General features: G+C 48.2%; 5 protein-coding genes across 13 annotated transcripts in view; 3 read left to right on the plus strand and 2 right to left on the minus strand.

Annotated features, from left to right (window-relative positions):
• Positions 1 to 650: 650 nt before the first annotated feature.
• Positions 651 to 6,216, plus strand: MMP19 (matrix metallopeptidase 19). Of its 2 annotated transcripts, none has more exons than XM_036235968.1 (9): positions 651 to 728; positions 1,199 to 1,284; positions 2,151 to 2,281; positions 2,510 to 2,725; positions 3,210 to 3,455; positions 3,890 to 4,015; positions 4,572 to 4,736; positions 4,899 to 5,026; positions 5,201 to 6,216. In XM_036235968.1, exons 2-9 carry the CDS (start codon positions 1,271 to 1,273, stop codon positions 5,597 to 5,599), a joined length of 1,425 nt encoding a protein of 474 aa, XP_036091861.1. In that variant the 5' UTR covers positions 651 to 728; positions 1,199 to 1,270; the 3' UTR covers positions 5,600 to 6,216. The 2 variants fall into 2 exon arrangements, with proteins under 2 accessions (XP_036091861.1, XP_016021235.2); XM_016165749.2 differs by having other exon boundaries at positions 699 to 914.
• Positions 6,217 to 6,382: 166 nt separating this feature from the next.
• LOC107521243 (transmembrane protein 198) lies at positions 6,383 to 11,059 on the minus strand. 4 transcript variants are annotated; one of them, XM_036235971.1, is made up of 5 exons: positions 10,633 to 11,059; positions 9,359 to 9,618; positions 8,188 to 8,721; positions 7,612 to 7,763; positions 6,383 to 7,527 (listed from the first exon to the last, which is right to left on the minus strand). In XM_036235971.1, exons 2-5 carry the CDS (start codon positions 9,567 to 9,569, stop codon positions 7,321 to 7,323), a joined length of 1,104 nt encoding a protein of 367 aa, XP_036091864.1. In that variant the 5' UTR covers positions 9,570 to 9,618; positions 10,633 to 11,059; the 3' UTR covers positions 6,383 to 7,320. The 4 variants fall into 4 exon arrangements, with proteins under 4 accessions (XP_036091864.1, XP_016021239.2, XP_036091863.1 ...); XM_016165753.2 differs by having other exon boundaries at positions 6,383 to 7,489; positions 8,188 to 8,769; XM_036235970.1 differs by having other exon boundaries at positions 8,188 to 8,769.
• A 148-nt stretch (positions 11,060 to 11,207) lies between these two features.
• Positions 11,208 to 18,355, plus strand: DNAJC14 (DnaJ heat shock protein family (Hsp40) member C14). Of its 2 annotated transcripts, XM_016165747.2 has the most exons (8): positions 11,208 to 11,354; positions 12,053 to 12,200; positions 12,634 to 14,096; positions 16,081 to 16,187; positions 16,386 to 16,505; positions 16,838 to 16,998; positions 17,080 to 17,182; positions 17,385 to 18,355. In XM_016165747.2, the coding sequence occupies exons 3-8, from the start codon at positions 12,690 to 12,692 to the stop codon at positions 17,593 to 17,595; spliced, it is 2,109 nt and encodes a 702-aa protein (XP_016021233.1). In that variant the 5' UTR covers positions 11,208 to 11,354; positions 12,053 to 12,200; positions 12,634 to 12,689; the 3' UTR covers positions 17,596 to 18,355. The 2 variants fall into 2 exon arrangements, with proteins under 2 accessions (XP_016021233.1, XP_036091860.1); XM_036235967.1 differs by lacking the exons at positions 11,208 to 11,354; positions 12,053 to 12,200 and adding an exon at positions 12,266 to 12,544.
• ORMDL2 (ORMDL sphingolipid biosynthesis regulator 2) lies at positions 15,661 to 21,119 on the minus strand. 3 transcript variants are annotated; one of them, XM_016165758.2, is made up of 5 exons: positions 21,016 to 21,119; positions 19,967 to 20,141; positions 19,648 to 19,799; positions 17,413 to 19,049; positions 15,661 to 16,162 (listed from the first exon to the last, which is right to left on the minus strand). In XM_016165758.2, exons 2-4 carry the CDS (start codon positions 20,138 to 20,140, stop codon positions 18,914 to 18,916), a joined length of 462 nt encoding a protein of 153 aa, XP_016021244.1. In that variant the 5' UTR covers position 20,141; positions 21,016 to 21,119; the 3' UTR covers positions 15,661 to 16,162; positions 17,413 to 18,913. The 3 variants fall into 3 exon arrangements, with proteins under 3 accessions (XP_016021244.1, XP_016021245.1, XP_036091866.1); XM_016165759.2 differs by lacking the exon at positions 21,016 to 21,119 and adding an exon at positions 20,581 to 20,990; XM_036235973.1 differs by lacking the exon at positions 21,016 to 21,119 and having other exon boundaries at positions 19,967 to 20,545.
• A 172-nt stretch (positions 21,120 to 21,291) lies between these two features.
• The window catches only part of LOC107521244 (SAP domain containing ribonucleoprotein), a 37,386-nt gene continuing 35,093 nt past the window's right edge, over positions 21,292 to 23,584 (plus strand). The window contains exon 1 of one of the 2 annotated variants that reach the window (XM_016165755.2): positions 21,292 to 21,310. In XM_016165755.2, coding sequence (XP_016021241.1) covers positions 21,308 to 21,310 — 3 coding nt within the window. In that variant the 5' untranslated portion in view covers positions 21,292 to 21,307. Of the gene's footprint in view, positions 21,311 to 21,370; positions 21,466 to 23,584 lie in introns of those variants that run through there. The other variant, XM_016165754.2, reaches the window with a different exon arrangement.

Here is a 23,584-nt window from a genome sequence, read left to right on the forward strand (position 1 = left end):
GAATGTCTCTTGGTTCCTGTTTCCCCTTCACCGTGTGGGGAATGGGTTGTTAGCAATCCCAGGAGAAATCTTCCTTTGTTCTGAAGATGTCCTCCTGGCCTGGCTACAGGGCTGATCAGCATATTGCAGTCTCTGAATGTGGCTTGATTAACATTTTAATTCTCTTGTCTCCTCCCTACAGTTAATTTCAGGTACCTAGGTTGGCCTCATTCTATTTGTAAGCTTCCTGTGTTCAGGCTCCCTCCCTTTGCTTCTTTGAGCCCTCGTTAACTGCCACCCCATACCGGGCTCATTTAATTCTCGAAATCATGACTTCTTATTAAAGCAGGCACAAGTAGGCTTCAAGAGCATTTACATTCTCAACTTTGTCTTGAGTGCAAAAAGCTAAGGCCTCATCTTTGATTCCTTAAACTGAAGCCCAAGTAACTAAGCTGCTTCCTATCTCTTAGTTTTTATTTTTTCCTATTCCAGAGTAGACAGGGAGACATGAAGGTCGAAGATGGTAAGTTTGCTGTCCCAGCATCTCTGGGGCACAGGAATGTCCAACTCCAGGGGCTGGCCATGGCCCTCTCCTTAGTCTCTACAGATTCTGTTTCTCGGCAGGGGTTAATGATGAATTACAACATATCTCTGGGCTGAGTCACCTCCCACTGCCACTCCCCCCAACTCCTCTCCCCTAAAGTTTTATAAAGAGGACCAAAGACTGGAGAGTAAAAAGAACTGTGGAGGTAAGAACCCCCTCTCCATCTTGCCCTGCTCCCCCAGGCTCTCCAAAATTCCAGGGCACAGGTCAAGGACAGCCCCTGGAGCCCCTGCCTGGTGGGACCATGAGCTGGCAGTTACTGTGGCTGGTTTTTTTACTTCCCATGGCCATCTCAGGCCGAGCCCTGGGGCCTGCGGAGGAGACAGCAGTGGTGAGTCTCCTGGGTAAGAGAGACACAAGCCAGGGGAGAGATGAGAGTACTGCGGCAGAGTCTCATCCAAGCTTTCCTCTTGACTTCCAACCTGCCTGCCTTACCTTTCCTTCCCCTACTCCATGATCTACCCCTGCCCATCTCCCACCCCTTCTCTAAGATGCCTCTCTTTTAGTCCTTCCATGCTTGTCCCCCCCTATCCTCATGGGCCTATTAGGTCACTTAGAGGCTTTATCCTGAGGCTAATCCCCTTTTTATTCTGCTATCCCCTACTCCTATCATAGGATTACCTTTTGCAATACGGGTACTTACAGAAGCCTCTAGAAGGACCTGATGACTTCAGGCCAGAAGATATCATGGAGGCTCTGAGGTGAGAGGTCATAAGGCACAAGGTCTTCTTTCTTGCTTCTCATCCTTTCCTTTCCCCAGGCCTTCTTCTGCCTGACCCAAATCTGTGTTGGGCCCTAGGGAATGGGTGGCTATCACTGTTGAGGTGGGGCATGGGGTGAGTTGGGGATTCAAAAAGTTAGGAGCGCAGTTATTGGCTCTTTTGAGGCCCTAAGCACTCCTTTGCAGGCTTTGCATTGTATTCAAATACTAATATTGAGTCACATCCACATGAAGTATAATTTATATGTAAAGTATGAGCTGAGTTGGGTTGTTGACATGAGGTTGTCTTTGCTGATACTTAATTCATCATTTATTTCTATTTTGAAGTTTTCTTTTTACATTTTGGATCGAATGGGTCATTCTCCTTTTTGCTCTCATATATGCTCATCATCCCTTGAAAAGTCACAGTGTCTGCAGCGCCCGGTGTATGAAATTGCTCCAAATCAGGCTGGGCTGGGAAGAGGGTCCAGCCAGGAGGGGAGAAAGCTGAAGGACAGGACAGGCCCTCAGGTGGGCACATTGGTGGGAGAGTCTCCAGAGCAAGAGGGCAGGACACTTCCCCAGAGCAACAGCTTATAGTCAGGGAAGAAGGCTACACTTGAGGGGAACCTTACTCGAATAAGAGACTATAAATTAGGAGGTGAAGTTGGAATATCACCATTTCTGCAGAACAGAAAAGAAAGTCCCAATTATGGGGACTGGATACTGAAGTAACGCCATCAGCTTCAGAGATTTTGTGCCTTCTCAGCTATCACCTTGGTCAATAGGAGGCCAAAGAGCTATCCCCGGTTCCCAGTCATTCCAGATCCCCTGCCTTGATGCACCTATTCTTTTCCCTCTTTTCAGAGCTTTTCAGGAAGCATCTGAGCTGCCAGTCTCAGGTCAGCTGGATGATGCCACAAGGGCCCGCATGAGGCAGCCCCGTTGTGGCCTGGAGGACCCCTTCAACCAGAAGACCCTTAAATACCTTCTGTTGGGTGAGGGCTGAGCCTGGAAAAGGAAAGGATGGGCAAGGGTGGCATGGAATTGGGACAGCCTGGACTAGATCAGTGTTGAATGGATGATCACCTGGTGATTACCTGATCATCACTTGCCTGGAGGGGTTGTTACACAGCTTTGCTGAGTGAATGCACAAATTCAGGGGGGCTCTCTGGAGTGGGCAGAAGGACTTGTGTTTCCAATCTATTTTTTGGTCCAACAACCAGGCCGCTGGAGAAAGAAGCACCTGACCTTCCGCATCTTGAACTTGCCCTCCACCCTTCCATCTGACACAGCCCGGGCAGCTCTGCTTCAAGCCTTTCAGTACTGGAGCGACGTAACCCCCCTGACCTTTCAGGAGGTGCAAGCTGGCTGGGCTGACATCCGCCTCTCCTTCCATGGCCGCCAAAGCCCGTACTGCTCCAATACCTTTGATGGACCTGGTAGGCACCAGCTCTTGGCTTCCACCAAACAGACCTCTGAGATTATCTCTGTCCCCTTGAACTGGGGACTCTGTAACCTTAATGTCCAGGCTGCCCCCTATGTCCAACTGCACCCTACACTCTCTAACTATCTTCTAACATTCCCTTGAGGAGTAGTTGGTCACCTCCCTGGGAACATACAAGCTTCCTCTTTGAAGCTTATGCCTTCTTCCTTGGTTTAAGTTCCTCTGCTCAACACACACTCCAGACGGGATTGGGCCATAGAAGAGAGAGTGGTTGGGAAGTAAAGTGACAGGGTAATGGGCATCCCTGGGAGAACTGGGTGATGACAGGGGAATCCGAAAGGAGAAAGAAGTGTTGAAGAGACAGTGACTATAGATGGGGTAATTTTAAGGAAATGAAGTAATCGGAGTTTATAATAGGCAGGGGAGCTCCAGCCTAGGAGACGCTGACCTCCTTCCTATCTACCTTTGCCTTTGTCCAGGGAGGGTCCTGGCCCATGCGGATATCCCAGAGCTGGGCAGCGTGCACTTTGATGAAGATGAGCTCTGGACCGAGAGGACCTATCGGGGAGTGAACTTGCGTATCATCGCAGCCCATGAACTGGGCCATGCCCTGGGGCTTGGGCATTCCCGATACACCCAGGCCCTCATGGCCCCTGTCTATGCTGGCTACCGGCGCCACTTCAAGTTGCACCCAGATGATGTGGCAGGGATTCAGGCTCTCTATGGTTAGTCCTTTTCCCTAGTGATCACAAGGGGCAGTCTGATCAGCGTTCTTTCAGGCTTGAAAAGGCAGGTGTAACCTCCATGGAGGGAAATGGCTTGTTCTTACTCTTCCTTCTGCCCAGTTATTCAGGCTTCTATTTTCAGGAGATATTTTCATGATACTTCCTGTCTAATCTTTCTTTGGGGCCTCTTACCCCTCATACCCATTCTTGGGGATAAGAATGAAGATTTACCGCAAACCTTCCCATTTTCTGTTGCCTCTCAAAACTAAAACATGCCTCCTGCTGATATCAGTATGATCTTGCCACCCACCAAGGGAAACTCTGTAGGGTCCCCTTTTCCCATCTCTATGGGGCCTTTGAGCCAAACTTACAGGAGAGTGGGGAGGGCAGATGCTATGAGTTCTGTCTCTGAGCAGCATTATGTTACTTTGCAGGCAAAAAGAACTCAGAGATGGGAAATGAGGAAGAAGAGATGGAGCTTTCCCCTGTACTCCAAATTCCCACAGAACCCAGTCCCATGCCGGACCCCTGCAGTGGTGAACTGGATGCCATAATGCTGGGTGAGGCCCTTCCCCTCCAGGCTGTAGGCAAGCAGTGAGGGCAGCCTGTTGACCTTGAGACCTGGACAAATGAGAATAACATGAGGCCTCAGAATGAGCAACGGAGGTTAGACACCAGGCAGGAGTTAGTGGTCAGGAAAGGAGGCATGTGGCATGGGCCAGGCAGGCATTTACCATGATTGCTTATCCTATAAGGGCCACTAAAACACACCTGGAAATACAACAAGATGGAGTAAACTATATTAACTGTCTATTAGAAAGTGTATTATACCTGCATGGAAGGACAACTTAGAAGTCACTTGGAATGGAAAGTGAGGTCCCTAAAGTGAGAGCAGCTATCTGCAGGGCTTTAGTTTTGTTGAGTAGATGAGAACCGAATTGTTCTGGACAACAAAGGAAAGGCTGAACACTGGGTCCTCCTTCTCTGCCACGTTAATCTTGAATTAAAGATGGATGAATTTTTGAGGAATCGGCTGTGTGGGACCAGGGCAAATTAACAGCCTGCCTGAGATACACACGTCTTGATTTGACCCCTGTCTTTTTAACTTGCTCTCAGGGCCCCGTGGGAAGACGTATGCCTTCAAAGGGAGCTACGTGTGGACTGTGACAGATTCAGGGTTGGGTCCCTTGTTCCAAGTGTCTGCCCTGTGGGAGGGGCTCCCAGGAAACCTTGATGCTGCTGTCTACTCTCCTCGAACACAATGGATTTACTTCTTTAAGGGTAAGGGGACTAGTTTACAGTGTTTTACCTGAGGAGGCCCTACCATCAAAGAAGCCATAAAAGTGAGGAAGAGATGAGAAGTTTCTGAAAGGGTGGAATGGAGGAACCAAACACTATCAGCTGAGGACAGAGGTATCTTGTTCTTTCTTTACATGCTCTCAGGAGACAAGGTGTGGCGTTACATTAATTTCAAGATGTCTCCTGGCTTCCCCAAGAAGCTGAATAGGGTAGAACCTAACCTGGATGCAGCTCTCTATTGGCCTGTCAACCAAAAGGTGTTCCTCTTTAAGGTAAAAAGTTCAAAGCAAGGGTGAATCCCTTCTCAGGAAGAGTGGGCTACCTTACACCAAGAAGACAAGACTTGTTCCTGAAGGAAGATCTGCAGCTGCAGTGGGCTGAGGGTAGATCTCTGGGGTCCCTAAGCTCTCTCATCCTTCTCTTCTCTCTACCCATCCCACACCTAGGACTCTGGGTACTGGCAGTGGGATGAGCTGGCCCGAACTGATTTCAGCCGCTACCCGAAACCAATCAAGAGGTTGTTTACAGGAGTGCCAGACCAGCCCTCAGCTGCTATGAGTTGGAGGGATGGCAGTGTCTACTTCTTCAAGGGCAAACGGTACTGGCATCTCAATCGGCAGCTTCGAGTAGAGAAAGGCTACCCCAGAGATATTGCCCGCAACTGGATGCACTGTTATCTTCCGACCCCAGATACTACTCCATCAGGTGGGGACACCATTCCCTCAGCTACAGGCACTGAGCACTCACCCACAGGAACAACCTTGGTTACCACTTCCTTGGCCATAGATACCACTTTGAATATTGACCACTTGCCCAGAAACACAATCTTGGACACGATCCCCTAAGCCACAGGCTCTACCACCCTTTCATTCCCCAGGAATTTCACCCTCTGAGAGCCCTAAGACCTGAACAAATGTTTGCTCACTAGACTGCAGGTGCTGCAGCAGGGGAATGGACCATAGACCTAAGGTCTCTAAATGTCCCAGCTCTAGCCACAACTTCTCTGTGCTCTTTCCCTCCTGGGCAGTGACTTCCTAATTCTGGGTCAGCTCCCAACTCTATCCATTTCTTCTCTGTCCTAGATAGCACTTCCAACTGTGTTATCTAGTCTTTGGAAAACAGTGGTAGAGAGGTCTCAGTTTGGGCTTTAGCTGACAGGAAGCGACAGCTGGGAAGCTGAGTGCTTGGGTGCTGTACATCCCAGATAAAGTGCAAGAAAATAGCATGGCCAGTAGAACGAGCAAGGGCTTTGGAATCCTTAAGAATGACATTTGCTTATTTATAACTTGAGGAAATTAATGAACCTCATTGAGCCTCTGAGTCCCCATCTGCAAAATAAGATTGATACCAATCCTGTAGTGTTGTTGCATTAAATGAAATACTATATATGAAGTGCCTGGCACAGTGTCTGGCACACTTGTGTTTAATAAAGGCTAACTCTGTGTTCATAAGGGAGACTGAACAGCTCTTCCTCTGGCTATGTGTGTTTAACTCCTACAATAGCCCAGTCTGCTAAAGGAACCCTTATCAGATCTTTAGTGGATAGAGGACTTGTCAGTATGGCTAACTCTTTGTTTTAGGGTGCAAAGAAAAAGAAAAGCAACAACAGTAGAGGCTGAACTCTGTGGTTCAGTGTTCAATGCCATTTTATTCACATGCTCCCATGTTCTTCCTCCCTCCTGTCATACCCTTGCTCCCAGGAGAAGGATATGCCTTCCTTCATGCTGTCTGGAGAACAAGGGAACTGACTTTGGGTAGGAAAATCAGAGCGGGGACAGTTAGAATGGGTTAGTGGCTGGGACACAGTCCTTGTTAAGGAGGAGATTAGCATCACCTATAATGAGAGGCAGAGAAGGCACTTGTCTTCCACACAGCCCTGAAGACCAGACTCCTTTGAGCAAAATGGCAAGATTCTGGCATGTGGGCCAATGCTCATTCCTTAGAGCAAGAAGCCAGCTTCTGGGAGAGGTGAGGGCTGAGTTAGGCACGGTCCCACAGTCTTCCCCACATCAAGGAGAGAAAGAGAAGCACCATGGAGGAGAGTATCCTCAACTGAGGTAGGAGAAGGGAGCTTGAGTCTATGGGGTCCAGGGGGAAAGGCTAATCAGGAACCCAACTACCCCTTAATGAGGGGCTTAAGGATTGGGGGATCCTGGAGCTCCTCTGTGCCCCTTGCCCCATCAAAAAGCTATTAAATGCTTTAGGAGGTTTCTTGATTTTCTGTAGTTTCTACAAAAACAAAACTCCTTCTTTTACCGTTGTGAGGCACACTGAGGTGGGTATATAAAAGGCTATTTGGGTAAGGGACCCCCTTGGTTTGGAGGGAATTAGGGAATCAGTTACTTTGGGGACCACGGCACCTCTATTATTAGACAGAGGTGGCTGCTACTCATACTTCTATTTGTCTCCTCTCCCAAGATTCCTCTCTATCTGTCCATGAAACCTATCCCTACAGGGCTGGTCTAGGTTAGAACACAGATTCTATCCCCAAGTCCAAGAGGTGGGGAAGTTTGTGTGTGGGTCCTGTGGGCTCAAGCCCTGCCCACCTAGGGTTCCTAGGCCCTTGCTAGAGGCAGCAGCACCATGGAAGTTTAGACTCAGGTCTGGGTAGAACCAGAAGGTGCGGTGAGGGGTACAGTGGAACCACAGTCAGAATCCAGGTCCAGGATGGTGTGGGGGGCTGTAGCCTGGCTTCTTGGTCCCAGTTGGCGCTCTCGAAGGCTCTGGAGATAACTCTGGAGGGGCACAGGGCAGAAAGGGCAGAAGAAAGGGCCTAGGTCAGAGTCTCCCTCCCGCCCTAACCATCCCCACGTGCTCTCTGCCCCATCCCTCAGAGTGCCCCCTCCCACACACTCACTGGAGCCAGACTGTCAGCAGGGCTCCGGGTGTTTGGGGAAAGCTGGTGCCGGTAGCTGCCCTCACAGAGCCCTGCCCCAGGTGAGGTACGGTGCCACTTGGCCTCTTGCTGACGAATCCGAAGGAGATGCCTTCGCTGGTGGCTCAAGACCACTGCTTGGAAGGGGACAATATAGACTCAGGGAAGTTTCTTTGGACCCTGAATATCACCCCTAAACACACACTCTAGAGAAACCCATTTGATTTCTGTTTCAGTTCTATCGAACCTCTCTTCCCCCAGTTCTTCTAAAAGAACCCTTTCTTGGAATCTCTATATTCTCTCCTCTTGAACTTCCCTGAGATCTTCCAAAACAGTCTTCAATAACTCTTCCCTGCTCCCCTTGACAATTTCTCTTCTCATTCTTACCGAAACCTTGGGGTAGCTTCCTTTCCCACTCTAAGTTCCTTTCAATGCCCTGCCTTAGACACCTCCGCCCTCCTCCCTCGAGTGTATTTACCCCTCCCCCTCCTCAAGTCTGGGGACCAGAAATATGAGAAGGCATAGGCTGGCTGCTTTTGTACCATGGCACTAACTCACCATTGGCGTGGCCTCCATGTTCCTCATCCATGAGCTTCCATTGAGCCAGGGCCCCAAGCGCACCCAGGGCTGGCCAGGTCCCCAGCAAGACCCAGCTATACCAGCAGAGAGGAGGCAAGGCTGGAAGTGCCTGCAAGCGTTGACCCAGCCGACTGCCCAGTGCCAGCCCTTCTAGGAAGTAGTCAGCACAGGCCACCAGCACTGCAGCACCCAGCAGGGCTGTGCCCAGAACTGTGAATGGACGTGGCCACCGAAGTGTGAGCAGGGCTCCCAGCAGTGACAGCCCCACCAGCCCCCCGGCTGGCACCCAGGCCGAAGGTGGTTGGTAGATGGGCTCGGTGCCTAGCAGGGCCCCGGAGCCCAGGGTTAGGCCTAACAGGAGACCAGTCAGGAAGAGCCCGACACTGCGAACCAGCATGGTGACCAGTCCGCAGAGGAGTCCGATGCCCAGTGCAATGCCGGCGCTCACCTCCAGGCTCAGCTGTGTCTCTAGCACTCGTTCCTTGTGGCATAGCAGGAAGATCACCAGAGCTCCTGATAGTAGGCCGGAAAGAAACATCACTGCCTTGAAGCAGCGGTAGCCTGGGAAGGGAGGCAGGAGACACTGAGAGGAAGAAAGGTGTGTGTGTGGGGGGAGTCGAGAGGAATGGCTCTGATGAATTAGAAGGGAGAAGAAAGGCTAAGCAGAGGAGCAGCGCACCCAGGGACCTTGAGGAACGGGGCAGGAAGGGATAATCCCAGGGAGAACAGACTTGAGGAACTGTGAGGGGATGGCAGGGAAAATCAAGAGGTAAGATGGATGCATCAAGGGAAGTAGTATATAAGAAAGATCTAGTCCTTCCAAGAATGATAGATGGAAAGAAATCAGCATAGGCTGACTCGGGTTATTTGGGAAAGGGTCAGGAAGGCTTAAGCATGGAGGATAACTTGGGAATAGAGTTTTGAGGCAGGATGGAAGGGGAAGGCAAGTGAGAGTGACAGCGGTCAGAGATGGAAGGCCTGGGCATAGAGGGACAAGAAGAGCTCGCAAGAACAGCATGGGCCACGCTAAACGTAGGCATCTCCTGATAAAGGAGTAGAGGTGGCCCAGGAGCAAAGGAGAAAGTTAACATCATCCTGGAGGGCAACAGTCTCGGGCAGCTGCCCGCCAAAACCCTCACCCTGCCCTCACCGAAACAGCAGTAGATGATTCCAAAGCAGCAGCAAAGAGCACACACCAGGGCAGGTGCTAATTCAGGGTTGTCCTGGGGTTCCAAGACACATCTTCGGTCTGGAGGTTCTGGGAGTTGTTGATTAAAAAGCCTTGGGTCAGAGGTCATGGTCAGGGGCACCAAGGCTTCCTCCATGGCCGAAGAGAAGGTTGTCACAGAGGAGGAGGTCATTGTCAGCTCCTCTCATCCATCCATGAATGTCTTGAGGGGGTTGAGAAACCTGCAAGGGGGTAGAGGGCAGGAACTTAGGTGCCCATGAATCTCGAGGATTCTGTATTTCTTTTGAAGAAAGGACAAATTCAGGAAAGAGCATAGCCCTGTTGAGGTAACTGAAGAAATCTATGGGATTGGGTGGAGGGAGCCAGCTGTCTCTTTACTACCCTCTGAAACAAGGGACCCTAAGTAAAACTTAAATGAAAATCTTATAAGTTAATGAGCCTTTGTCTGCCCCCTAGCTTTGCAGAATGGGGTGGGGGGAGTAGGAAGTCCTAGGTCTGTGGAGGGATGGGTCCAGGGGCACTAGTGGGACTAGGGGCTAAAGGCTCAGCAGTCTGTTACAGCTGAAAAGAAAGACTGCCTCATCTGCAGCTGGGAATCAATACTACCACCACTGAATTGGGAAGGATGGGGTTAATAGGGGTCGAAGGAGGAGAAAGAGGAGAGAATGAGTCATGGTGGGGTCTCCCAACAGCTGCTCCAACACTGGGAGGTAGAGGGGAAAAAAACAGACTGCAGAAGAGTTTGGGACAGGGATCAAATAGAGCCGGTCACCCATATTTGTCAGGGTTCTGAAGCCTCGGCTTCATAAAGGGATGGAGTTGGGGGAAAAGGCGTCTAGCCACAGTCCAACCTCCATGGTTCCTTATGGAATAAGCAGGCACTTTGAAGGCAAACATCTCACATCCTGGTAGCCTCTTGCTCCTCCCCTCAGGACATAAGTGGGACTTTTCCTACTCCTCCCCCCTCCCAAAACCCCAGGGGTGTCAGGGCTGCCAGTGAGATCTGATTTTAGTTCCTAAAAGGAGAACACCAAGAAAGATCTGGCATTGGAGGCACTGTGGGAGTGGGGTAGGGTGCATGCTGGCACTTTCCATCAGCTGTCTTCTGAACATCAAGGTCCTAACAGGCTGGAAGTTTGGCTTAGGGAATCCCTGGGGCTCCTCTCCTCAATCCTCTTGGAAGCCTGGGGACCCTAAAAATAAGAGAGGTTGGGGAGGGGGTGTTAACTACTCACCACCCTGCCTGGGTTGAGAGAGGAAGCTGGTAGAAGTGCTTCCCTAGACCCCCAGCTGCATCCCTGCCCGGAGGTCCTAGGCTTCAGGGCGGCCGTCGGGCGTGGGCACCCCCAGGGCAACTCTGTTCGTTGCTCCCTAAACTCTTGCAAGTCGTAGTCCTAGCCCCGTGAGCTAAATACAACCAGCTTGGGGAGTGGAGGAAGGGGACAGGGTGTGTGTGTGTGTGGGGGGGGTGACATCACGGGGCAGGCCCCTCCAACTCTTTTCCCTGTGTGTGGGGGACCCAGTTTGCCGACTGCTCTGGGCTGGGACCAGCGATCGCCCAACCATAGCAGGAAAGGGTCCTAGGGGCACTGCAAGAGGTTTGGAAAAAGGTCTCTGTTTGCTTAGGCGATGACTCGACAATTGGAAGCTCTCAAAACCCCAACTGGGGTCCTAGCGCCCCCCTAGCTCCGCCTTGGTTTCTTCCACTTCCCAGAGAATTAGAGTATTGTCTTCTGGAGAACCTGGTGGTCGGAATTGGGGATTCGGGGAAGGGGCTTTTACTGCTCTAGGGACGCCGGCGAGGGGTTCATGGGTGGACAAACTTGCGGAGCAAGACGGAGTCTGGAAGGGGGACTAACGAGAGACGCGTGTGTAGAAGAGGGGACCGACAGAGAAGGGACCCGAGCCGGGTCTGCGTGGGGGCGGGGGCGCGTGTCGACGTCGACCGAACAGCTTGGTATGCAAACGAAATGTAAAACAGCATGCAGATGAGAGCAGTGTTTTTTGGCATTTCGCTCAGGTCTTGAGCCCAGCGGAGCTACACTCCCAGTCCCTCGGTCCCAGTCTTTGACGGGGCTTGGGAGCTGTATCCAGAGGGGCGGATCCCGGCCGTGGGAGCTGCAGTTTTACGGGGCAGTTCGCCAGCTGGGTCAGGAGCTGGGGAGGCCGACGGTTGCTGGGAAAGGAGGAGCAGCGTTGGGGAACCAGGGCGGGGGCCAGCCCAGGGCGTCCTCCTCTCGCTCCACCTCCGCATGATACAAAAGGGCCTCTGTCTTCAGCCAGCAGGGAAGGGATCTGGGTGGCGGCCCCTCGACGCTCCCGGGTTTGGTGTGTAAGGGAAACAGACTGTGGCTCGGTGGCTGTCCTCTATCTCCCGGTCTCGGCAAAGTATAAGAATCCAGCCAGAGGAACCCTAAGAATCTGACCCCCGTCCGCAGGCACTGCTGCAGCGCCCATTGGCTTCGCTTCCAGAGTTGCAACCCGCGGGGTTCCCACTCCAGCACGCGGAGGGCGGCAGCAGAGGGCTCTTTAAGGGGTGGGGCCAGTGTTTCCCAGGACCGCCTCCTCTGATTTGACTTAGTGCTTGCTAGACTGGCTCGCGCCTCCACCAACCGCTTTTTCTTTTTCTTCCTGTCTCGTCCCTGATTCCGGAAGTGGAAGCAGGGGTAGGTCAGCGGCCGCGGCGCGGACGGAAGGTGGAAGCAGAGCGCGAGCGGTAGGGGGAGCCAGGGGAGCTGCTCTCCTAGCTCCCCCTGGCCCTGGGCCCAGCTGCTCGAGGGGGAGGAGTTACCGCCGCTCTTCGGTACGTTACCTTCTACCCAGCCCAAGGGTTCCCTGGCCATCTGTTTCAGGAGCAACCCCAAGCTCCGCCCCCAGGTTTTTCTTAAAGGCGGCACGGTCCCCACCCTTTTCTGGCAGCCTGCGGCCCCCCTTTGCGATCGTCTTTCCTTTTTTTCCAGGAGTGACCCCAGGGCCACACCCTTTGCCGTACCTCCTTCTTTCTCTGATTCAGGACCATATCTGGAGAGAGAAAAAAAGCTAATGGGATTTGCAGGATGGGGCAGGGAGCAGTATTGTGGTTAATATAATATTGGCTTATTGCTAGGGGTAACGAATGCCTTAGAAGAACTGGGGAAAATGAGGGAGGTAGATGCATTAAATATGTTACTAATTTAAGATTGTTTAACCCCGTGGTCCTATCCTTGATCATCTCCACTTTTATATCTTTGTTACAGGCATCAGAATTTATCATGATGGCTGTGACCTAAAATCCTCAGGAAGACCCGGGGTCATGGCCCAGAAGCACCCCGGAGAAAGAGGGTTGTGTGGAGCCCACCGCAGTGGTGGTTCCTCCCTCAGGACGTTAGGATCCTCTGTGGACCCTGAAATACTTTCATTCTCAGGACTCAGGGACTCAGCGGGGCCTGCTCCTAATGGTACTGGCTGCCTCACAGAACACTCTAGTCCTAAGTACACACAGCCCCCAAATGCAGCCCACTGGTCGGATCCAAGCCATGGCCCCCCAAGGGGTCCAGGACCCCCTAGAGACGGAGAGGACCCTGATCAGAGTGAGGCATCTTCAGAAGAAGAGTCAGGAGCGGACCAGGAACTCTCAAGAGAGAATGAGGCTGGGTACCAAGAGGATGGGAACCCTTCTTTTCTTTCCATTCCATCTGCTTGCAACTGCCAGGGAACCTCTGGAATACCTGAAGGGTCTTACTCTGAAGGAGGAGATAGCTCTTCTAGCAACTTTTGCCACCACTGTACTTCTCCAGTTTTGGGGGAAGATGAAGAGCTGGAAGAATATGATGATGAGGAGCCCAAGTTCCCCAGTGATTTTTCACGTGTGCCCAGTGGAAAGAAACCACCACCCCGGAGACAGCGGCACCGTGCTTCAGCCAAGGAGGATACTCGGGAGGGTGGACGCAGAGATCCCAGGTCCCCTGGTCGACATAGGCTGGGCCGGAAACGAAGTCAGGCTGATAAACGCAGAGGCCTGGGATTGTGGGGAGCAGAGGAACTGTGTCAGCTCGGACAGGCAGGCTTCTGGTGGCTGATTGAACTGCTGGTATTGGTGGGAGAGTATGTGGAAACTTGTGGCCATCTCATCTATGCATGCAGGCAGCTGAAAGGCAGTGATCTGGACCTTTTTCGAGACTGGGTGGGAATCTGGGCAGGGCGGCTGGGGGGCTGGGCCCAGGTGATGTTCCAGTTTCTGAGCCAGGGAATTTGCTATGGGGCATGGCTGTTCACCCGTTTTCTTAGGCTACTGGGTGCTTTGCTGCTTCTGGTTCTGGCCCTCTTTTTGGGCTGTCTGCAGTTGGGCTGGCGATTTCTGGTGGGACTGTGTGATTGGTTAGGTTGGAGGGGTAAAGCCATCTGGCTCTTCTCTTGGCTGGATTCTCCCACCGTGCAGCGTTGCCTGATTCTGCTGAGAGATAGCAGGCCATGGCAGCAGCTGGTAAGAATGGTTCAGTGGGGTTGGCTGGAGTTGCCTTCGGTCAAACAGAGGACTAACAGGCAGGGGAATGCACCTGTAGCTAGCAGTCGCTACTGCCAACCTGAAGAGGAAATGGCTCGACTCTTGACCATGGCTGGGGTTCCTGAAGATGAGCTAAACCCTTTCCATGTGTTGGGGGTTGAAGCCACAGCATCAGATGTTGAACTGAAGAAAGCCTATAGGCAGCTGGCAGTGATGGTGAGTATCCTTCCCCTCTGTTTCTTGGCCCTCTTTCATTCCCATATTTTCTATTCTAATTTTAGGGAGAGTAAAATAAAGGGAAGGCAGAGAAGAAAGTCAACTTAAAGCTGAAGGGGAACTAATTAATTCTTAGGAAAGAGTCCCCTTTGCTATGGGATCTGAATTTCCCTTCAAGTTTTTTGCCATGAAGATTCTTTTTAATGAAGAGAAATGAACCTGATATATCAGGCAGTTTTTGACTCACTCACCTTGAAATATCCAGACAAGTCCCTCTGACAAGGGTGGAGAAGAGGCCTAGTCAGAAAGCTTGTTAGTTCCTCTCCCTGAATAAATGAGTGTGTTTTGAACACAGGGAAATCCAACTATCTCTCAGAAAGGCAAGTGTGGACCTACTGTGGGAAAGTTCAGAGCATACATGTTAGTGATCATTCCAGGACCAGTTGAAAGAAAAGCTATTGCAGGACCAGCAACCCAGAGTGGGAAAGGGAAGGAGAATGGAATGTAAATCACAGATATGTGCATATGTATGTCATACATGAAAATATGGTTACTTTTATTGATAAAAGGGGAGTTACAGGTGGGAGTTGTAACATACCACATGCTCGAGGGAAATGATTTAATACAAGCATGCAATCACATTGCTATTAGAAGTCGATATTATATTGCTATTTTTCTTTTCTTAGGTTGCTATTTTTAGATGACATTGCTATTTCTGTACAAGTAAAACTATATTATGAATGTAAGTAATGTGTGTAAATTACACTGGAGGCCTATTTGACTGAATGTGTGGAACTGAACTGGTAAAATATTAGTGTGCAAAATACTTCAGTGGTTGCATGACACCAAGGAATGGGAAGCCATTGTTCTCATTAACCATTTGAGGTGCAATAAAGTACCAAATTATAACTTACCAGAGGACTAAATTGGTTTTGTGGGAAATGTTTGTCTCTTAGTAGATAGCCTGGGATATTCTTAGAGTGGGGAAGAACTGCTTATTCTCAAATTGTTAAAAATAGTGGAGCTCTTTTCTCACCTTCATGTCTTTCAGCAGACATCCTCTCTTGGGTAATATCATTCTTACAAAATTTCTGATTTCCAACTTACTTTCTTGGAATAGAGATGATATAAGTTCCCTGATCCTCAACACACCTGCCCCACACACTAAAGCTCCAAGTTCTCCCTTGTTCTGTGCCAAAGTGTCTGTGGGCTTCTTTTATAGAAACCTCACACTCCTCTTATTAGGCTCCAGAGTGACCATGACTAAAAGGCTGTTCTATAAGCTTTGGAATATGGGAGATGTAACAGTATTCTGCTTGTTTGGTATCAGTCAGGAGACTAGCTTTATCTTATTTTTTAGGAATGAAGATGGGAACAATCAGGAAGCTGTAGGAAGAAAGGATATTATTTATCTTGGAGAAAAGGCTGACAAGTGAATTTAAAAAAGCCTGTGAGGACCATGATAGGCTATTTCATTTGTGGGACAGAAAGGCAAACTATTGTAGGACGTTTTCAGTAGATACAAGAATTTTCTAGTTAGAAAAGAGTAAGTTTGAGGATCTAATATCTTTGGAATTCTTACTTTATTACTCACAATAAAGGTAAGATGTAAGGGCTAAGTATGCATGTGCCAGGTAGGGTGACCACCCATCCCTGTTTGCTTGGGATTGAGGGGTTTCTGACACATGAATTTAAGTGCTAAACCTGGGATAATCCTAGGCACAATGGGATGGCAGATCATCCTAATACCAGATTCTGTACTAAATACTTCATATGTATTCTCATTTAATACTCCCAATAATCCAGGATAGATAAAATATTCTGTCAGAGCTGGGTCTTGAACTGAGATCTGTCTGAAGAGCCAGAGCAATTAAGCTATACTGATTCCAAAAACATGATAAGAGAACCCTTTGACTTAAGGTTATTTTGATCCAAGATGAGGAGGGGTTGGAATGGATTTGTGATGAAATCTTTGTCTTAGTAGGTTCATCCTGACAAAAATCATCATCCCCGGGCTGAGGAGGCCTTCAAGGTTTTGCGGGCAGCTTGGGACATTGTCAGCAACCCTGAAAGGCGGAAGGAATATGAGATGTAAGTTGGAGATGGAAATTTGTCAGGTGGGGTAAATGAATAATCTTCAATAGCTGAGGTCCCTGGACTAGTGGATGGAGGTTCTCTGAGGTGAACTGAGATTGCTTGTCTTTCTAGTGGCCTCAAGAGGCCAACAGATATGTCCCTCTTTGTCCCTTGCTCAATACCCTTTGATTTACAAAGCTTTTCTTCCCTTAGGAAACGAATGGCAGAGAATGAGCTGAGCCGGTCAGTGAATGAGTTTCTGTCCAAGCTGCAGGATGACCTCAAAGAAGCAATGAATACTATGATGTGCAGCCGATGCCAGGGAAAGCATAGGTATGAATCAGCACAGGAATGGGACAGCCACAGCTTAGGGAATAGGTAGTAAAAAACCTTCCTTGTGAGTATGATTGATAGTTGTGGGATGTTGCTGATAAGTAAAAAGACCTTTAGGCTTCCACTTCTATATTGTTAAGAGGTTGGGGATTTGAATTAGCAGTAACAAAAAAAGATATTTTTTAGCTTTGAGATAGAAGGTTGAGGGGAGGGTGTACGTAGGCATATGTAACAACTGAATGATGATAATATATGTTTTAGCCACATTGGTAATGAATGATGAAACTACATCAACACCACAGGCCTGACAAATTATTATTGTTGGGTTGCAGGAGGTTTGAAATGGACCGAGAGCCTAAGAGTGCCAGATACTGTGCTGAGTGTAATAGGCTGCACCCTGCTGAAGAAGGAGACTTTTGGGCAGAGTCGAGCATGTTGGGCCTCAAGATCACCTACTTTGCGCTGATGGATGGAAAGGTGTATGACATCACAGGTACACTACTGTCTTCTAGAAATATAGCACATATATGCTCAAAACTGTGATGTACTAGCTAATTATTTCTCATGCTTATAGAGTGGGCTGGATGCCAGCGTGTGGGAATCTCCCCAGATACCCACAGAGTCCCCTATCACATCTCATTTGGTTCTCGGATCCCAGGCACCAGTGGGCGACAGAGGTAGGTGGTATATCTTTCAGCAATCTATTTACTATTCTAGTTCTGAATATGGTTTCAGATGACATGCTGTTTAGGATACGTAGATGTCTCATCCTTTAAGAAGTTTGGTAACTGACTCAATATATCTTTAACTTAGGTATAAATAGGTGACATAGGTAACCATTTGACTCTTAATCTCTCTTGCTTCATTATTTTCTCTCAGAGCTACCCAAGGAGCCCCTCCTGCTGACCTTCAGGATTTCTTGAACCGGATCTTTCAAGTACCCCCAGGACAGATGTCCAATGGGAACTCCTTTGCAGCTCCTCAGCCTGGCCCTGGGGCTACCACAGCCTCCAGGCCCAACAGCACAGTACCTAAGGGAGAAGCCAAACCGAAAAGGCGGAAGAAAGTGAGGAGGCCCTTCCAACGTTGACACCCCTTCTCTTTTCTTAAATCAATGTCAGGGAGTCAAAAGGGCTGTGTACAGCACAGGATGGAGTTTGGTTTATTTTTAAATATTTTAAAAAAGGGAAAATTTTAAGCTTAAATTGTTCACTCAGTACTTGTAGGAAGCCCCGGAACCACTCTCCCTCCACCAGCATCCAGGAACTGAATCTTGTCTTCTGACAATACCAAAGAAAATAGGGGGTGGCTAGAGCAAAGAACCTAGGGCACGGACCTGGGCTGGACAGTATCTCTCATAGTAGTGTAGGAACTGGGTATTTCCTGAGGTCTGTATGCCTTTGTCTTGTCTTTTGCTTCTACAGTAGATGACACTTTCCACCCTCTTTTTAAACTATAAGTCTATCTTATTTCTTGACCTATTTCAGGAGGGAGCTCCTCCTTTACCCCAATATACTAGTTAAAAGACAGAATAAGAAAGCATGTAGCTCTAATTATAAGAGATACATAGAGTTCAGAGAGGGGGAACTCTGAAATTTTCCTCTGACTTTCACCTTGTGGGTAATTGCCCAATTTCATGCTTGTTACTGCAGGGATGGCCAAACTAATAATTTTTAAAAAGCAGACTCATGCCCTCTACCCTTGGGTGAGGGGGAAGGATAAAGAGGCTCCTGGCAGCCCCCTTATGATCCAAGGGTTTGTATTTTTTTTAAGTTTGTTCATATTTGTATGTACATATCTATTTAAAGCCAGGGATTATCTTTCTATAAATATATAACTGGCAACCTGTATCTTCCTTTTCTTCTTTACCCATGTAGATGGAATCCTTTTTCTCTTTTGAGAATCATTTCTCTACTAAGTTTTAGCTGAGAGTGAAGGACAACTCCTACTGAACCAAAGAAGAAGGGATAAAAAATATCTTGGAGAAGTTTTGTACCTAAGTCACTGTTCCATTCCCCCCCCCAGCCTTATGAGGACATCTCCCTACCCTTCTTGCTGATCAAATTGTAACCATATCTGAAAAAAAAAAAAAAATCTTTATTATAAGGAAAATACAAGCAAAACAGGTGGAAAGTGGGAGGGGTAGAAGAGATGGAAAACTTTAATCACCACACATGGCTTCCTGTGGTGGAGGAAAGTGATTGGTCCCTTACCTTACCTACCTTTCCTGATTCCAAGAAGCCTGCTCCTAGCAGAGCTGGGCCCAGGGAGCCCTGTTTTCCAATCTGTTCTCTTCTTGGAAGTTTAGGAAAGGTTGTATAGTTCTTAAGCTTTCAAGATACAGAAGACAGTATGGAGAAAGGAAGAATGTTACAGCTTTTTGTGCCATCGTCATCCAGCCCCATCCCTCAGTATTTATTGATGCCAAAGAGCCGGACTCCATGGAATTGGGGCAACTTAGGCAGCAGTACACTGAGCAATGAGGTTGTGTTGATGAGGAAGTGAGCAGCATCATACTTGGTGTAGAAGCTGGCTAGGAGGTAGCTGGGGAGAGAATAAATAGATTGAGTGAAGTTGGCCTTCCCTATCCATATTCGTGCCTTTCCAGCAACTTTCTCTATTTTAAATGACCAGTTTTATTGCATGTAGTCCTGGGATATCTGAAAATACTCCAGCTATATTAACAGTATTTACTTTGGTGTTGGGGAGATAATTAGGTAGCACCTTTAACTGGAGATCTGTAAGTTTGTGTGTTTTTTGTTAATGACATAACAGCAAATGACAGCTGAAGCAGTTTCAGTCCGTGTGACTGTTAAACAAGTCTTCTTTGCTTCTACTCTCCAGTTTTCAGATTTACATTAGTTCTGCCTTGATTTATTTACTTCTTTTGAAGTGTAAAATCATTTGGTTTTACTTGGTTTTCAGTCCCTTCTCTATTTTACCAAGGAGGCAGCAAGGAACATTTGATTACTGCCTGTACTTTTTATCTGTACTCCCTAGATTTAGATCTTGTATGCCATAATATCTTCAAAGAGACTGAGTAGTCTGTTTTTTTTTTTTTTTTTTTTTTTTTTTTTAAGCTTTCCTGTGGGCCTTTGTACTAGGCTCTTGGAGCATCTCCCATATCTCCCCCTAGACTTACAGTACTATAGGAGAGATGCTGAGGAATTTGCGGGAAGAAGTAAATTGGAGCCCGTAGTCCATCTGTTCCCAGTGTGTCAGTAGCCGAGCTTTTCCTTGGTCAGGAGTCTCAAAGGGTGTCCCTTTCACCGTATGCAGGAAGACATACATAGCCTGGAAGGAGGGAAGGGGGCAGTGTGAAGGGGCAGAATGTAGTCCCTTAGCCCACGACTTAGGCTAAGATCCCAAAAGGAAGACATATCCCCAAATAGTTCGGGATTTTACTTTGTTTTTGGTGGGAAAGGCCTGGAGTGGGTATAAGGGTGTGGTTTAGTGCTCACCAAGTTATGGATGACGTTGGTCAGGGTCCAGACAACAGGAATGCTGAAGAAGGGGATGCTGAGTAGAACCACATGCAGCAGTCCTACCAAGGTGATGTAGGCCAGCCAGATGCCCCGGCTATTCATCACTCGAGTGTTGGGGTTTACTTCGCTGTGTGCCACCCCAACATTCATCCTACCACAGTGAGGGATCAGGCAGGAGTCCATCTCAATTTCCTCTCAACCTATTTTTGAGTTCGTTCCCCCCACATTGTCTCCTGAATAGCCCAAATCCCCTGAACTCTACTGGGGATGAAAGAACATTCCCATGCACAAAGGAAAAAACTGAAGACTTGGGGGGCGGGGCGGGGAACATAAAAGGCAAGAGAGTTCTCTCTACATCTTAGAGACATACGGTAATCTTTACTCTGATCCTTACATATCCACTGTAACTTGAAGGAGTAAGCCTAGGCTTTGGGCACCTGCTTCAAGGAGTAAGGGAAACAGATATTTTACTTTCCTGAAGTTAATAAGGAATCATCAAGAGGTTACATACACCCAGAATTCCAGGAGAGGATCATGGGAAACAAGGAATCACTGAGGGGTGAGGGCGTAAAGCTACTTCTAATCCCTACCTTTTTTGGGGGGCTTGCTTGCCCTGTCTCCCATACGCCTGGCATGTAAACAACCAGCATCCCGATTCCTTCTCTCAAGCGTGGGGCGCTGCAAAAATTTGCCCAGGGATTTTGGACTGAACTAGGAAGGTACCTGAATTTGAGAGCCTCAAGAGATAGAGCTCTACCTCCGAAGCCAGGAGCGGCTTTGACTGTCTTAACTTGCCTCTTTAAGATCGTGGTAGCTCTAAAGTTGATGCCTGCCCTTTTCTACCTAAAATTCCCTAAACGCTACTACTGAGCCTGCCCCATGCTCCTCCCAGCTTTCCTCACATTCGTCTGCTCTCCTCAGCGCTCCTCTCTTGGTATTTAACTCGCCGCCGCTCCACCCTATCCACCTTCTCGTCTCCCACCAGCTGTCCTCGCACCCCTTTCCAATCTTTCGAAAGCCCCTACCTGCCAGCTTCAGAAAAACGTCCGCTAAGGGTCCGACGCTCACTTCTACACCTGTGGTCTCCAGGAAGCAGCCGCCCTCGCCCGTCTGCGCTTTCCTATTGGTGGAACAGAATCAGCGCTGCCGCCACGCATTGGTTGGCGGTCTGCAATGGGAATGCACAATTGGTCACTATTTCCGTCGTTCAGAAGGTACAGAACCCGCCCCTCTCCCTGCCCCACCTCGCGAGAGAGGTGGGGAAAGCTGCCTAGAGGAGTGAGAGAGCCGCCAGCTATTGACTAATGGGAAGAGTTGATGGTATGAGGTGGTAATAAGGGTGTCAGTGATTGGTCATTCCTGGTTGTCTGCGCCTAGGCGGGAGTTCCTGGAGGCGGAGGCAGCGGGTGGGGGCCTAGTGGAGTGGAGGGGGTAACAAGATGGCGGCGGAGACGGTGGAGCTCCATAAGCTGAAGGTACCGTGAAAGGAGGAAAGGGCTGACTTGGACTTTTCTGGGGACTGAATTCTGCCAGGTGGCTTGTGCCTTTTCCTACGTGTTCTCTTTGCAGGCTTTCCCACTTTTTTCCGGCTTCCGCCGTAGTTCTTTTGTGCTTCCGTTCTTCCCCACTACGCCTTCCCTAATTTCCCGTGCTCTTCACGGTTTTACTGTGTCTGTACTTGTTCTTCCGGCTCCCTTCATCATTGTGTCCTCTGTCACTTTTCCACCGGGTTGTGTAAATGCCTTAAACCTGTTTTCTCCTCGTTTCTCGTCAGAGCTGCATTACGTCAGAAATCCCCTCCTCTTTGCCCCATTCCAGACCTAGGACCCCTTTTTCTTCTCTGGGTTGATGCTTTCCTACCTATTGTCCCAAGCTGAGATTCCCGTTAGCAGATAATGGCACCTTTTTGTATTTCTATCTATGTCTCAAACATTATCCAGAAAATGCTTCCACTCCCTTTCTTTAAATGGGGTTACGCCCCCGGGGTGGGTTGTGGGGGAGTACTTTGAAACCTGAAGCGAGGCCTTAGAAGATTGGCCTCCCCACAGAAACCTGGAGATTAGGAGATCTTCAGAGTTAGTAAAGACACAGATAGCTCAGATTTAAGGTTTTCGAGTTCTCTCACGCGGTTCTCCTCCGGCCAGCCTCCCCTCCCTACCCCTACCGCCAGAGAGGCAACTCACTAGTAGCTGTAATGTTTTGGAAAAACATTTCCAAGGTTAGGGTTATCTTTGTCCCATTTCATATCGCGGGTGACCCTGCATCTCTTGGTATTACCACTGGGTGACACTCTCAGTCACAGAAGCCATTATAGGTTGTGTCTTTTGAGAATCTTGGCAGCTTTCTCACATATATATGATTATTTTCTTAGAAGAACAGAATAGTTTCTTTTAGAATGAATTAAAGGAATATCCTGAATAGTTGTCCCTTGTGGTTTTAGTTTTCCCATTAAATGTTTTGGTCATATCATCCTGGGAACCTTGGGCAAACCAGACCGATTTAGCTGAAGCTGAAAACTGGTCCTGTAAAGCTTGTTGAGCTTAAAAACAAACAAGCAAAAAAAGTAATAGGAGTAAGGGCAGCGAGAGATCCTTTTGATCACGTATTAGTTGATATCAGTTAGCTTTTTTGTGAAAGTTGATCGATTTCTTACTCTTGGATTCTTAATTGTGCTAGTGAGTTTTTGTGTTATCCCGGAATTACTGTTAACTTGTCACCTGAAATGTGTAGATTATCAGTGGTCTCCTAATACCACAAGTAGAAAAAATTGAGCAACCACCTCCATTGCATGTATACTTGGATAAATTATGTACTACCATACTGTCATGTATGTTAAAAACATACACAGAAAAGGAATTTTTTTTTGCTGTTTATATTTAATTTATTACAAATTAATAAAATAAATTTCAAGTGTATAGTTCAACAGTTATCAGAAAAGGAATTTTTGAATGAATGAGATAAAAAGGAAATATGAATAGATAATCAAATAGTGTCTTCCTATTAGTCCCATTTTTGAAACCCCTGTAGTAAGGCCCCAGCGTTATGACTTGCCTTTATGGATTTTGTGTTGATTTATGGCATTCCTCCTTCCCTAAAATCTATTTGTTAGGTTTATATTACAATTTATTTTGATTGGATAACGTCCTCTGACCTGATTTCAGGTATTATAATCTAAGGGAACACGAGGCACTCCTGACAGCCTAAAAAGGATTCACTTTTAATTACATTTGCTTGTCTTTGCTTTTTCTCTAGAGCACTTCTTAACCTTTTGGAGGTCACAGATATCTTTGAAACTCTGATGAAAGGTACGGACCCTCTCCCCAGAAAAAGGCTTGTACACATACTTTGCATGCGATTTGAGGGTCTTCATAAAACTACCTTGTAGCCCTGAGGAGTCCATGGACCTCTGGTTAAGAACCTGTGCCTTTAATTCTGACTTCCAGGATAGTTAATGTTTGGTGCCACTGTTGATCTTGATGGAGTGGTCCTAGTTTTTGGGTTGACTTAGGGTTTTGTCTCTTTTTTTAAAAAAAATCTTTCCATTTTTATGAAGAGATTTTGGATTTTTAGAATGGGATCTCAGAGGAAAAGGAA

Source organism: Rousettus aegyptiacus, unplaced genomic scaffold (assembly GCF_014176215.1).
Source record: "Rousettus aegyptiacus isolate mRouAeg1 unplaced genomic scaffold, mRouAeg1.p scaffold_m13_p_2, whole genome shotgun sequence".
NCBI lineage: Eukaryota > Metazoa > Chordata > Mammalia > Chiroptera > Pteropodidae > Rousettus > Rousettus aegyptiacus.

Coding starts and splice junctions, on each gene's coding strand:
- MMP19 (XM_016165749.2), top strand. CDS start 828: ATGAGCTGGCAGTTACTGTGGCTGGTTTTTTTACTTCCCATGGCCATC. Junction 915..1,198: donor CTGCGGAGGAGACAGCAGTG/GTGAGTCTCCTG, acceptor CTCCTATCATAG/GATTACCTTTTGCAATACGG. Junction 4,016..4,571: donor ACTGGATGCCATAATGCTGG/GTGAGGCCCTTC, acceptor ACTTGCTCTCAG/GGCCCCGTGGGAAGACGTAT.
- LOC107521243 (XM_036235970.1), bottom strand. CDS start 9,569: ATGACCTCCTCCTCTGTGACAACCTTCTCTTCGGCCATGGAGGAAGCC. Junction 7,764..8,187: donor ACATGGAGGCCACGCCAATG/GTGAGTTAGTGC, acceptor CCTTCCAAGCAG/TGGTCTTGAGCCACCAGCGA. Junction 7,528..7,611: donor CTGCTGACAGTCTGGCTCCA/GTGAGTGTGTGG, acceptor ACTCTGACCTAG/GCCCTTTCTTCTGCCCTTTC.
- DNAJC14 (XM_016165747.2), top strand. CDS start 12,690: ATGGCCCAGAAGCACCCCGGAGAAAGAGGGTTGTGTGGAGCCCACCGC. Junction 14,097..16,080: donor ATAGGCAGCTGGCAGTGATG/GTGAGTATCCTT, acceptor TTGTCTTAGTAG/GTTCATCCTGACAAAAATCA. Junction 16,506..16,837: donor CGATGCCAGGGAAAGCATAG/GTATGAATCAGC, acceptor GTTGGGTTGCAG/GAGGTTTGAAATGGACCGAG.
- ORMDL2 (XM_036235973.1), bottom strand. CDS start 20,173: ATGGACTCCTGCCTGATCCCTCACTGTGGTAGGATGAATGTTGGGGTG. Junction 19,800..19,966: donor CCAACGTCATCCATAACTTG/GTGAGCACTAAA, acceptor CCCTCCTTCCAG/GCTATGTATGTCTTCCTGCA. Junction 19,050..19,647: donor AGCATCTCTCCTATAGTACT/GTAAGTCTAGGG, acceptor TTCTCTCCCCAG/CTACCTCCTAGCCAGCTTCT.